Here is a 12,400-nt window from a genome sequence, read left to right as displayed (position 1 = left end):
GCTGTTTTCGCTTCTGAAGCAAAAATGATGTTTTTTGACATAAATTTGTCACAGCAAATCATTTATATTCATGGCACTAGATGACGTTACTACACCAAACAAATGTAAGATTTTTAAATCTATGTTCTTTACCGCGTTATACACATTAGCATTTAATTCATCTGTTTAAAATGGTTCAGGAAGTGATGACAAGTGTAGTGTTTTAACGTTAAACTTTTGGGGACTCTTCACAATTATAAAAAGCTTTTGTTTGAAAATATACTGTATAAATCCCATTTCGGTAAGGGTATGTTCCTTTAAACCTATAAGAAGATAGCATACATGTTATAAATTGTCCTTCATTTTGCAAATGAAATGAAGACCAACCTCACACTTTTTAACTTGTGTTCCATTTTACATCATTTTGTTGTAGATAATTTCTCTTTTGTTGTTTTCTTTTGTATAACTGGTATTTTGCACTATATCACGTATTATTTTAATAGGCAACATAGAATATTTATTTAATAGACACATCATTTGATTTAATGTTTAAAGTTTTGATCATTTTAACTGATGTGTACAGTCAACAATCATACATAGGTATATGATAATTATACAAGTTTTAATATGCACTACAAAAATTTTAAAAAGAAATATACATATATTTCACATTAAATTATTACTATCGGAGTACATATATTTTTTGCCAATGATTCCTTCTCCACCCACATTTTGCCGTCAAGAAAGTTCCCCTAGCTTTCATCAGAAAATATTTGGTGGATCTTCACCAATATTCACAATAGGGGATGAGGACGTGCATGAAGTTTTTCTTTTCTCGGCTGATTTTAAGATGATTGCCAGGACCTACTTCCTAGTTTCGTACTGTCGGTTGGTGAGAGAGCCAAAAAAAGTCGGACTTATTGTTGACTGTACATATTGTTTGTTTGTTTTTCACCTTTTGTTTGTTATCACGTTTTGTTTGACGTCACGATTACAGCGTGCCCTAGGGGTACCTATGGTCTGTACTGTAGACACCGCTGTCAGTGCGGCGGGAGTGAATGTGCACCTGACACAGGCGCGTGTGTCTGTCAGGCGGGGCGACGAGGAAGGCACTGTCGAGATAGTGAGTGACCTAATTCTCCGTCTGAAAAAATTTTGGTTCATTTTCCGATAAGCGAATATTAAAAAAATAATACCAATAATTGAAATATGTCTACCGCAATTAGCATTCAAACTCTCAGAAGTTATTGCGACGTTCTATTTCGTCGAACCTTTTCAAGTGAAATCAAAATATGATATTATGCCTCAACGTCACATGGAATATCTAGATCTATGTACTTTCCATTTTATTTCGAAAGGGCATCCGACAACAATATGCAGTGTCCTTTATGATTGACTTCCCTGAACAAAAAAAACTTTGCTTTTAAGGCATTAATTGTTCTATCAGCACATTGTGTTTTGATGATAACGCTAATGAAGTTTAACAAGTTAGGATGTTTTAGACCATTTATAGCTATGTATACATAAAAGGGAAGTGAAACAAGCGGAAGATCACTTATCATTCGAGACATTCATTACGAAATCTTAGGGTATGTAAGTTAACACAACTCTTACCTTGCCGTTAGGACTAATGGTCACCGACCAATCTTTGTTGCAGCCTGTGAGGAGGGTACATGGGGGATCAACTGTGAAAATATCTGCATGTGTAAAAATGGCGGGTCATGTGACCCAGTGACAGGAGAATGTATTTGTCCAGACGGCTGGTATGGTCGTGAGTGTAAAGAAAGTAAGTTCATTTTCGATTATATTTGCTGTGTGATGCACATGAAGCTCCTAATGAAATGAAATACATATCCATTTATTATTTCTATTTCTTTGCAAAACTCAAGCTCTTTATAGTGTGAATTTAAAAAAAAAATAAAGATAACTTTTCCCTACTTTATTAATTTCGTTTTCGTAACAAAACCCCAGCTTGTTTTCTTTAAAAATTCTTAAAATATGATTAATGAATATTACATGTGATATGTTTTCGTCAATTCAAGGGGAAAATCCTTTTTTAAAATCATATTGCTTAGTTGCTTATTTAAATACAGGATAATAGAGACTGTACAAAACGAATATAGTTAAATTGATCAGTAAAATGGTAGTCTGTTGCATGTTCGGGGTATATTTTGTGAATGCACAATATTTTCAATCTGTTTTGACGACGATTGGATGTCTGTCTCACAGTTTGCCCACAAGGTCGATTCGGAGCTCAATGTCTATCACGATGTCTATGTGAAAACAATGCTCTCTGCAATCCCAGAGATGGACAATGTAATTGTTCTTCCGGTTGGACGGGACAAATCTGCGATAGAGGTATACAACTTTGTCACAATTCCATTAACCTGTATGAATATAAAATATTCTTATGTTATTACAAGGAGGCTGCACTTTTTTTTATTTCTTATATCCCCTAATGGAAATAAATGTTTCTTTCTGAGAGAAGTATTTTTGTTAATTCTTGTCTCATTTGTTTCAAGTATATTCAATTGCTTTTCATCATGAGTGGTGATGAAATATTATTAAATGAAATTCAAATTTTATTTTTATTACATTACAGTTAATTAGTACTTAATGCATAATGAATTTATTACAGTCCAATTTCTAGTCTGATTCAAAAGGCAACGTCGAGCAAGTATATATATTTATATAAACACTCCTGATAAATTAGAACTGTCATAAAACTAGGAAAATATCATCGGATCCATACACAATAAACAGCTTTCAAATTCACTCGTTATCTTAATTGATACTATGATAGCATAGTAGGAAAGATACAATCTACAAACACAACAGAGTTTAATTCTTTTTATCAGCTTGTTCGCCTGGATCCTATGGTCCGAGCTGTCTTGAGCGATGTCAATGTCGTAATGGTGCGGAGTGTGATCCTACCAACGGAGAGTGTATGTGTGCTCCTGGCTGGCGGGGCCCTGGATGTGATCAGAGTATGTGTAGTATATTGTTATTTGATTGTACGACAAAACGTTCATACATTTATCTTAAAATGTATATGTATAAATTAACCTTAAGCTAACCCGATTGCCTGGTCGAATTTTTTTAAATGCTCCGAACCTTGAAATTATTTGAAAAGCACAACATGATTTTTTTGTAAGTTCCATAACGCTTTTAATGGTATCTCTTCGGTTACGGAAATGTTCTTATTGTAAACAATATTGGTGACATTTGTGACTGATTTGAAAATCAAAGACTTAGTGAAGATATAAATATAAAACGAAATCTGGGAAGTATATACAAAAAGAAAAAAAATGAGAAAAGACCTTGCTTTAACTGGAATATTCTTGGGTTTCTTTTATGTGATTTTAAAACAATGTGATGTGTTCCCTTCTAGAATGTGAAAACAATACGTACGGACCCGGTTGTAGTCAGCCCTGCCAGTGTTATAATGGTGCAATGTGTGACCACATCAGTGGAGCTTGCGTCTGCACCAGCGGATGGCGAGGCCGTAGCTGCGACAAAGCATGTCCAGAAGGTTTCTTCGGACTCGAGTGCCAGGGCGTTTGTAGTTGTGGGAATGGGGCCGAGTGCAACCACATTGACGGAACCTGCCGATGTGCTCCGGGATGGATGGGGAACCAGTGTTCCGAGCCGTGTATAGCCGGGATGTACGGCGTCGAATGTTCTCAGAGGTGTAACTGTCAGAACAGTGGCGTATGTGACCATGTTTCAGGGACATGCATCTGTGATAAAGGCTGGAGGGGTGCCGACTGCGAAGAGGGTGGGTATACTGAAATTAATTATTATCATAAACATGTATGTTGACATAACATTAAATTTTAGTAAAGAATTGCCTTAAATTTGTCTTCATTTTTTATTCTCAAATAAAGACATATGCGACACTGAACATAAATCAAGATAATGTGTTTAAAACCACAAGACTTACAAAAATTGTGGAAGTGTCTCTTTATTTCGCAATAAAATGAACATTCTGTAAGTAACTCTCTTTAAAATACTGAACCAAAAACAATCATGCAGAATTACCATATTACTAACGAAACTATTGCAGATGTATTTTCATTTTTTATGTAACAAATACGTTTGCTAAATTATTTTCATTTTTTTATGTAACAAATACGTTTGCTAAATATTTACCTAGCAATTATTCATACATGATTGGATTGTCAATTGTTTGTTTACAGCCTGTCCGCCTGGTCACTACGGCAGTAACTGTCTGTATCGTTGTTATTGTCTAAATGGGGCGACATGTGATCACATCAGTGGTGTATGCAACTGTACTCGTGGCTACACCGGCACAGCATGCGAACTCAGTAAGTTTCAGAATGCATACACCGGAATCAAGTCAAATTCAGTTTAGTTAATCCATTACAAAAATATAAAGGATACAATGATAACATCATTAAAAGAAAAAAGAATCCATCTTGTTTTTTATGCCTGAATATTAAACATTCTTTGACCTCCTTTAGATGGTGTTCATGAAAGTCTAATGAAATAATCAATAATGTTAAACTGCTAATTGGTAAATGATATACATGATAACATTAAATCAAACCATACCACCATATCATCTATTGGGGAGTTAATACCTTGTTCTTTGTTCTTACTTGCACAGCGTGCCAGGAAGGGAAATATGGTCCTAACTGCGCCTACACCTGTGACTGTGTCCACAGTGAGTCATGTGACAAATCGTCAGGTGCATGCACGTGTAGTCCTGGTTACCGTGGCGAGCGCTGCGAATCCGGTAAGAAGAAAATAATCAACACATGAAAAAATATAACAAAATTTACTTTTTCAAATGTTCTCATTATTAAACGTTTAACTGACTACATGGAAAAAAAATCTCAGTGCTACGAATTGATCGATCGCCCACATTCTTTCTTGGCCGATCAAATAATTCGACTGTCCGTTCCCTGGCTTAGTAATATACACTTAATGTATTTGCTATGTTTTTTTACTCACAACTGCATCCTATGGACTATAAGTTTAGAGCAATGGCAACTTGTGTTTGACAGTATCTGACATACTTTCATGTCCTCGTGTCAAAGGTATTTAAAAATATTTCGATGGGATTAATCACCACATGGAGTATTGTTTATTTAATAGTTATATGAAGCAGATGAAACTGTCAGGTTTTCAGACAAAGAAACACCACGACTACTGTATTTGACTTCCATATTTCATCAACAGGAGCATGAATGCAATCAATGCATCCCGGTTTGGTTTTCTCAAATGTTTCTTATTTTCGTTTTCTCAGAATGCCCTCATGGATTTTATGGGCAAAATTGTGAGGAGAGTTGTGAATGCCAAAATGGAGCAGCATGTAATCACGAAACTGGTCATTGTCAGTGTCTACCCGGCTGGCGAGGAAGACATTGTCACAAAGGTATTTTTTCTCCTTTCAATATAAAATATCAGGATGAATGTCTCTGCTCAATCGGTTGCAAATTGCAAACCTTGCGATAGAAGTCGATATTTTACAGTGATTTTCATTGCGTTGTAATTGTGTAATTGTATGTTATATTTCATTTTAATTATTATAGCTTGTCCATCTGGATTTTTCGGGGAGGACTGTATCGGAATGTGTGAATGTGAGCCGGGAATGCCTTGTGATCACATAACGGGAACTTGCAAATGTCCTGCTGGATTTACTGGGGAAAGGTGTGACAAAAGTAAGTAACGCCAGAACTTTATCCTAGCGTTCCAATATTATTGTCAAAATACCGTAAATGAAATGTATAATTCAATAACAATTAACTGAAATCGTTTGATATTATGTTTTTCTCTCTCTCTTGAAAATATCCTTTGATGAGTTGTTTGACTGTTTTAGAATGTCCGGAGGGAACCTATGGCGAAGAATGTGCCGGTGTATGTGACTGTGTTGGCCATCACATGACATGCCATCACGCCACTGGGGAATGTATATGTAAACCTGGACATAGGGGGCGCTTCTGTAATAAAGGTACGTAACTTACTTGCTAAGCACAAATATCCATCGCTTTGCTATTGCTGGTAATTATCGTTTTCATATCTTGAATCGTTTCTTCATAAGGAACTAAAATGTATATCGAAACCAGAAGCAAAATATTTTTTATGTTTACATCCATTGAGTTACAGAAAATTCAATTCAATTAACAAGCTTTAATTGACTAATTATGAACTCAGAGCTGCAGATCTGCCATTGAATTAAACTCAATATTATAGCTGTGTTACCATATATCTTTCTTTTATCCAAAAGACATTCGCTCCCATACCGTATAGTTTGTTTATACACAAAGATGTGTGCCTGCTAAGCTGAAAGCTTCTAGCAATCAAATTATATATTCATATTTGACATATAAACATATTTCATATATATCTTCATATAGATTTGATATTACTACGAGCTTTAGCTAGCGATTTCATAGAGTTTCTGTTTGGAAAACCTTTCGCTTTAAATAGAGATCGTATATATCAATGTATATATTGCTTGCTTTGTTCTGAATAAAGGAAAGAAAAATAGAAAGGGTAGAAAGAATAAAGGGAAAAAGCAGCGAGATGGCGATGAAAACGAGTTGGACAACGTTATAATATCGGAATCGTTTGACTTGCTCCAGGATGTAAAACCTGAAACAGGTAAAGTATTTTAAACATGCAGCCTGACATAAATGTGAATATTTTGAGCACACTTAGGTCTAGGCGACGCTCTTTGTATATAATTGTGCCATCTATAAATTGGCACGTACCAATAACACTATTAAGATTAGCAAAACATCATTGTTGTGTGCTTATGATATAAAACGCATATCCGTATATGACCATCTGTGTATGAAATCAAATTCTTAAGTTCAAATTAAAAAAAAAATGTTAAAAAAAAAATTGAGAATTAATAGCAGCATTTGATTTTTTTTTTTAACTGATTCATGCAGTTTTTTTCTAATTTAAAATGCTGATCTAATGTAATAGGCCGAATTTATTAACTCGCATAGCCAGGAAAATCTTCATTTTATAATATTGTAATCGAAATACATTTACATTTTCCTTCCATATACCTTACATATATTCAGTTGAGGTCTGTGTTCAAAGTAGTGAGGAGCCAATCAAAATATTTGATTTCTATCATTATTTTGACCACCAAACCCATATTCATTACCTCTAATTTCTTGTTTTTAAATAGCTTCGTGGATCGCAGGTACAAATATCTTACAGTTCCATGTCTTCGTTGTTGTAATTAAGAGATTGATATTTATTGCTGTCACAATATCCGTTCTAGGAACGTTTTAATATACCTAGAATATTGATTTATCAGAAATTCTCTGATAATATCATGAATTGTTCTATATGATCATTTGCTTTTAATTGTTCATGCAACTCAAACAGCACATCATTTTGTAGCAGGAGGCTTTCAAATATGTATCATTATCAATGAAATTAACAAAAACCAACATGTAATTGTAACATTCTCATGCTATTTCTTGATTTCCGAAAAAAATATTCTGAGAAGATATGATTAATGGAAGAAAAGCGAACTGTGATTGCCGATCGTTCCTAAAACAGAACAAATTGTGACTTCACTTTATGTTGCATGGTATCTGGCTGTCGTCTGCTTCGTTTCAGTTCCGATTTTCATGGAGTTCTGGTACTACAAAAATCACCGTAGATGTTGTCTTCATTTATTATTCTTTTGATGAAATTATTTCAAATTTTATTTCGTTATCGATGTTGTTTCTTTCATTGAAAAACTTTTTTGTGGCAATCAGCAAATTACTTTTGTTTCATATTATACCTAGAATGTTATTGAAGTTATCATTCATCTTTAGGAAATAACACTCAAATGTCCATTGATAGATATTCATTCTTAGTTTTACAATTACAATGAACCTTCACAATGCGAAGCATGGTAGAATGCATTAATTTTGATATCTAGCATAATATTCATTCCTATTCTTTTGTTACTTTGAATATGTATCAACATTGCTATGTTTATGACCAGACTTTTTTGCCACTAACGCTAAAGGTTTGATTCAAAATATAATTCTAGGTCAGTTACCAAGCAAGGCAATGAAAATTAGATCTTTAAAGTCAATGTTCAGTTGCATTTCACGTTTAGAAGTCACTTTATAAAAGAAACTACTGACTTTTCACTTTGCATGAAGCCAATTATATCACTACTTGTAGAAATATCAGAATATGCTACAACTTCACATAACTTGCAATACCACCTCTATTTAACTTCAGATCGATATAACCTTTTTACCGCTGGAATATGTCAATACAGTAGATGTCTTGTGAAAGGCTTGTTCTCGGAAATGTAGACTTCATCTGTCAGTTTTCAGATACATTATAGTCCATTTTTGAATCCTGATTATGTGCATGTTCAAGCAGTGTAATATCATTTCATGTTTTAAAACGTATTTTCATATGTACTAAAGTGAATTGAAATTTACTTTAATGTGGAGAATTGTCAATTGTAAAACATACTAAATTGTAATTGATTTAAGCAGACATTTAACTTAATCTCCGATGTCAGTAATATTTAATCTCATGGAAAAAAATGTTCTGAATCTGAAATTTTGACGTGTAAATTTGTATTTAAATTTTACCCCTAGGTTGTATGGAAGGAAAGTTCGGACCTAATTGTGACCGTGACTGTCAATGTGAAAATGGAGCAACCTGTCACATGATCTCTGGGTCATGCGCGTGTCGGGATGGCTACTTTGGTCCAACATGTGCCCAGAAATGTCCGGAGGGCCGGTATGGAGCGAACTGCTCAGAAATATGCCACTGTCTTAATGGAGGAAAGTGTGGACGTATTCACGGGAGATGTAAATGTCATCCTGGGTATACGGGGAGTTTGTGTGAAAACGGTGAGTTGTTAGACAGAAATGTTCAATATTGATTGATACTGAAAATATCTGTGTATTATATATTATACAATTACTGTATTATATTCAAGTTGGAATTATTTTTACATGTATTTTAGATTTCGTTTAACCTTTCCAAAATTCATTTGCGTTATATGTCTGTTATACAATATCATCAAGACGTAATGACATTAACGTAGAACTAGACCTAAAAAATAAAATTAACTAATTTAAATGTTTCCATGTTTTCATGTTGCTTATTTTATTTATTTTTACAGAATGTGACGAGGGTTACTATGGTTATAACTGTGCATTGAAGTGTAACTGTAGCGACCACGGGTCATGTGACCACATCACTGGCACGTGTCATTGTCACCTTGGATACACGGGTCCTAGCTGTAACAAGACTTGCCCTGTTGGCCGATTCGGGCCAGATTGTATACATTCCTGCAACTGTCAAAATAGAGCGCCATGTGATCCGGTGACGGGGTGCTGTTCTTGTACGGAGGGCTTCTACGGACAAAGTTGTGAATTGAGTAATTATTTATTTTCTTTTATATACACATTTAAATATACACTTTTAATTCTCAAATTTCCATATAAACGTAACACGTTTTGAAGGACATTAAGAAGATATATCACGTTTTTGTAACATATTTTGTTTTCTGTCAGTTCTTACTGCAGACGAAAAAGCGTATGACCACCTTTGATGAACATAGCTTTAATGACATCCATGTGCGTGTTTGTTAAGAAAACCTTGTGAACAAATTTATTTTATCTTATCTTTTTCAGCCTGCCCTGAAGGGACGCATGGTCCATACTGCCGAGAGCGATGTGATTGTGTAAATGGGGCGACGTGTAATCCTCAGACGGGTCAGTGTAGATGTCGCCTAGGATTTTTTGGGGACAGATGTGAAGCAAGTAAGTGATTCAGATGAATATTTCTCATAATTACTATATATATCCAAATGTCCGATGGTGTGAAGAGCATTTTAGTAGTGGGATGGCATGTTAATTGTTTGCCCAGCATGATGACTTTCACAGTAAAGTTTCAATATTTATTTCGTTAACGTCAAGTATGTGTCAAGGAGACGCATTTGAAAATGTTCTTGCCTTTTGACGAATATTTTGAAATATAATTACTTCACGAAGAAAATTGTATTGGTTTCTAAACATATAGTATCTTTACTTGTAATTAGCTATCATTTAATTACTATTAGATGAAGTACAGTCCTTTGGGAAAAATGAATTTAAAATTGTTATAGACCCGATATATAACATTGTAGATAACCTGTATTTGTCTATATTGTATTTTTGCTTGACAGTTTGTCCAAGAGGAAGATATGGCCTGCATTGTCGACAGACCTGCGACTGTGGACGAGGGTCATGTGATCATAAGACAGGGGCATGTCATTGTCCGGCAGGGATGTCCCTGCCAAACTGTACAAATGGTAGGTACCTGATTTAGGACATGGTAATGTAAAGATAGGTTGTTGTCAAGACGAAAATTTGTTAAAATCTTCCTGATTTGCTATTCAAATAAAGCTTCTATAAAAATATATGTCTTGGTTTAAGTCAGGGATGTCATTTGACACCATTTGTGTTAATAACTCGATTTACAAAACGAGTATGCCGTTGTAATTGACGCGGGCATTGTAATGATTTGCATAAATGCAAATAATCTATTGAATGTCAAGACAAAAAATATGGAGAAAATATATTTTAGCATGATCTTGAGTGAATTCTGTACAAACAAATCTGTTTGCAGTATGTAAGAAAGGGAAGTATGGTCCCAACTGTGAATATTTCTGCGACTGTGATAATGGGAGTACGTGTGACTATATGTCGGGGGCATGTAAATGTGCCCAGGGATACCACGGCTCTCAGTGTCAACATAGTCTACGTAAGTATTGATTACATTTAAAAATAATTGAAGTAAATTTGTCGACCTGTTAAATTCATTAATTCCTTTTGAAAAATGGCACACGGTCTGCGTAAATTTTCTAAAACTCGCTTATTAAGATCTAAATTTCTGTTTAGTATTGAATATATTTTTCATGACAACCGTATTTGTTTCCAATTTAGTTTAAAATGTGGAAGTTGTTATTTTCTGATGAAAAAAAAATCTATTTAACATTCCCTATTGATTTAATCTACAATTATGTTCAAAAGATTAATGAAAGGTGATATGTAAGTACTTGTATAGTTTTACGCTAGCATGGTTTCGCTAATAATTGTTCTTTTGTTAAATATATATGTTGGCTGTTAGTTTCGTCATGAATGGTTTGATAAATAGTTTTGATAAATAAAATTTTGGAATGTGAAGCAAGACACATGTTTCCCCATATGCTTGGCTAGATATATCATTGCATGTTTGTCATTGAACATGATTAAAACAATCGTTAATTGCACATGGCATCACATGCTCCCCAGAAAGTCACCAGAACTTTCTAAATTATACGATTTTTTTTGCAGACGGTTTGGAATGATGAATGTGTGTTCTAGTTATAAGGTTACTATATACACATTTTAATTTTACTTTTCGTTAACATATAACGCTTCATGTTAACCCAATTAAATTTGCATTATTTGACACTATCGTCAATTTTGAAATGAAATTTAACGCTTCATCTCAACATTAATATGAGTTAACATTAGTTTTTTTATATCAGTACACAAATTATATCGATTGTCCATTACATATATAGACACGGAAATCAGTAACACCTACGTATACACCGCAGTGAATATAGAAATAAAACACAAATATAATAAAAAGGTCGTTTTTATAACTCTGCTGAAAACGTACCAAAATGGGAACCATGATATCCAGAAAAACCATTATGATAATAGAAGCTTCTTTGAAGCATTGTATAATATGTACTATATTTAAAGCCCTTTTTATAATATTTTGTCAAAACTGTCAGCCCTTTTTGTAATATTTTGTCAAAACTGTGAAGATGTGGACACAATGAGTTAGGAATATTGATGTTTAGTTTTTAGAATGTTCATTTATGCCCTCAAAAATAATAATGCCCTCAAAAATAATAACATTAATGGGACTTTAACTTTACGCCACTTACGTTTGTTTTGATTGCATCCAGTTAGTTTTCCTTGGGTACTTATATATATTTCTTATTGTTTGAAATCTCTAGTGTCAATACATCGACCTGTATCAATATTAAACCTTGAAAGTTTTGAAGATAATAACATGTATGATTACTTTGGATGCATTGCTTTTCGTTGTATTTTGATTTACGTTTAATTATACTTTGCGTTGGCTTTTTATTGTAGCTTATTTTTAGACATTTTGCTTTTGACTATAGTATTCATTAATCCTGAAATTTACACATGCATCATATACCTATATTTATCAACAATGCTTTATTTTGTATGAAATCATTTTTCTGTTCATGTGAATATCTATCATATTTGTAATTAAATATGTTTTTAATTGCAATTCGCTATTTTTAATGAGATTGTCTTCATTTGAATCGTTATTAATCTTTTAAGCTGTTTTAAAGTAATAAAAATATAATGGAGCAATTAACTTATTATGTATT

The 12,400-nt window shown here is 33.8% G+C and overlaps 1 protein-coding gene across 7 annotated transcripts in view; it reads left to right on the top strand.

Annotated features, from left to right (window-relative positions):
• The window catches only part of LOC138318080 (multiple epidermal growth factor-like domains protein 6), a 163,694-nt gene that overhangs the window by 147,333 nt on the left and 3,961 nt on the right, over positions 1 to 12,400 (top strand). For 2 of the 7 annotated variants that reach the window (XM_069260205.1, XM_069260165.1), the window contains 17 exons: positions 977 to 1,102; positions 1,637 to 1,765; positions 2,209 to 2,337; positions 2,838 to 2,966; positions 3,371 to 3,757; positions 4,179 to 4,307; positions 4,610 to 4,738; positions 5,252 to 5,380; positions 5,538 to 5,666; positions 5,825 to 5,956; positions 6,484 to 6,609; positions 7,151 to 7,165; positions 8,583 to 8,840; positions 9,116 to 9,373; positions 9,630 to 9,758; positions 10,163 to 10,288; positions 10,606 to 10,740. In XM_069260205.1, the coding sequence (XP_069116306.1) occupies positions 977 to 1,102; positions 1,637 to 1,765; positions 2,209 to 2,337; positions 2,838 to 2,966; positions 3,371 to 3,757; positions 4,179 to 4,307; positions 4,610 to 4,738; positions 5,252 to 5,380; positions 5,538 to 5,666; positions 5,825 to 5,956; positions 6,484 to 6,609; positions 7,151 to 7,165; positions 8,583 to 8,840; positions 9,116 to 9,373; positions 9,630 to 9,758; positions 10,163 to 10,288; positions 10,606 to 10,740 (2,595 nt within the window). Of the gene's footprint in view, positions 1 to 976; positions 1,103 to 1,636; positions 1,766 to 2,208; positions 2,338 to 2,837; positions 2,967 to 3,370; positions 3,758 to 4,178; positions 4,308 to 4,609; positions 4,739 to 5,251; positions 5,381 to 5,537; positions 5,667 to 5,824; positions 5,957 to 6,483; positions 6,610 to 7,150; positions 7,166 to 8,582; positions 8,841 to 9,115; positions 9,374 to 9,629; positions 9,759 to 10,162; positions 10,289 to 10,605; positions 10,741 to 11,009; positions 11,028 to 11,312; positions 11,350 to 12,400 lie in introns of all 7 variants that reach the window. The other 5 variants (XR_011207837.1, XM_069260184.1, XM_069260193.1 and 2 more) reach the window with 5 other exon arrangements.

This window comes from Argopecten irradians, chromosome 1, assembly GCF_041381155.1.
Source record: "Argopecten irradians isolate NY chromosome 1, Ai_NY, whole genome shotgun sequence".
NCBI lineage: Eukaryota > Metazoa > Mollusca > Bivalvia > Pectinida > Pectinidae > Argopecten > Argopecten irradians.
This window is presented reverse-complemented; position numbering and strand designations above follow the sequence as displayed.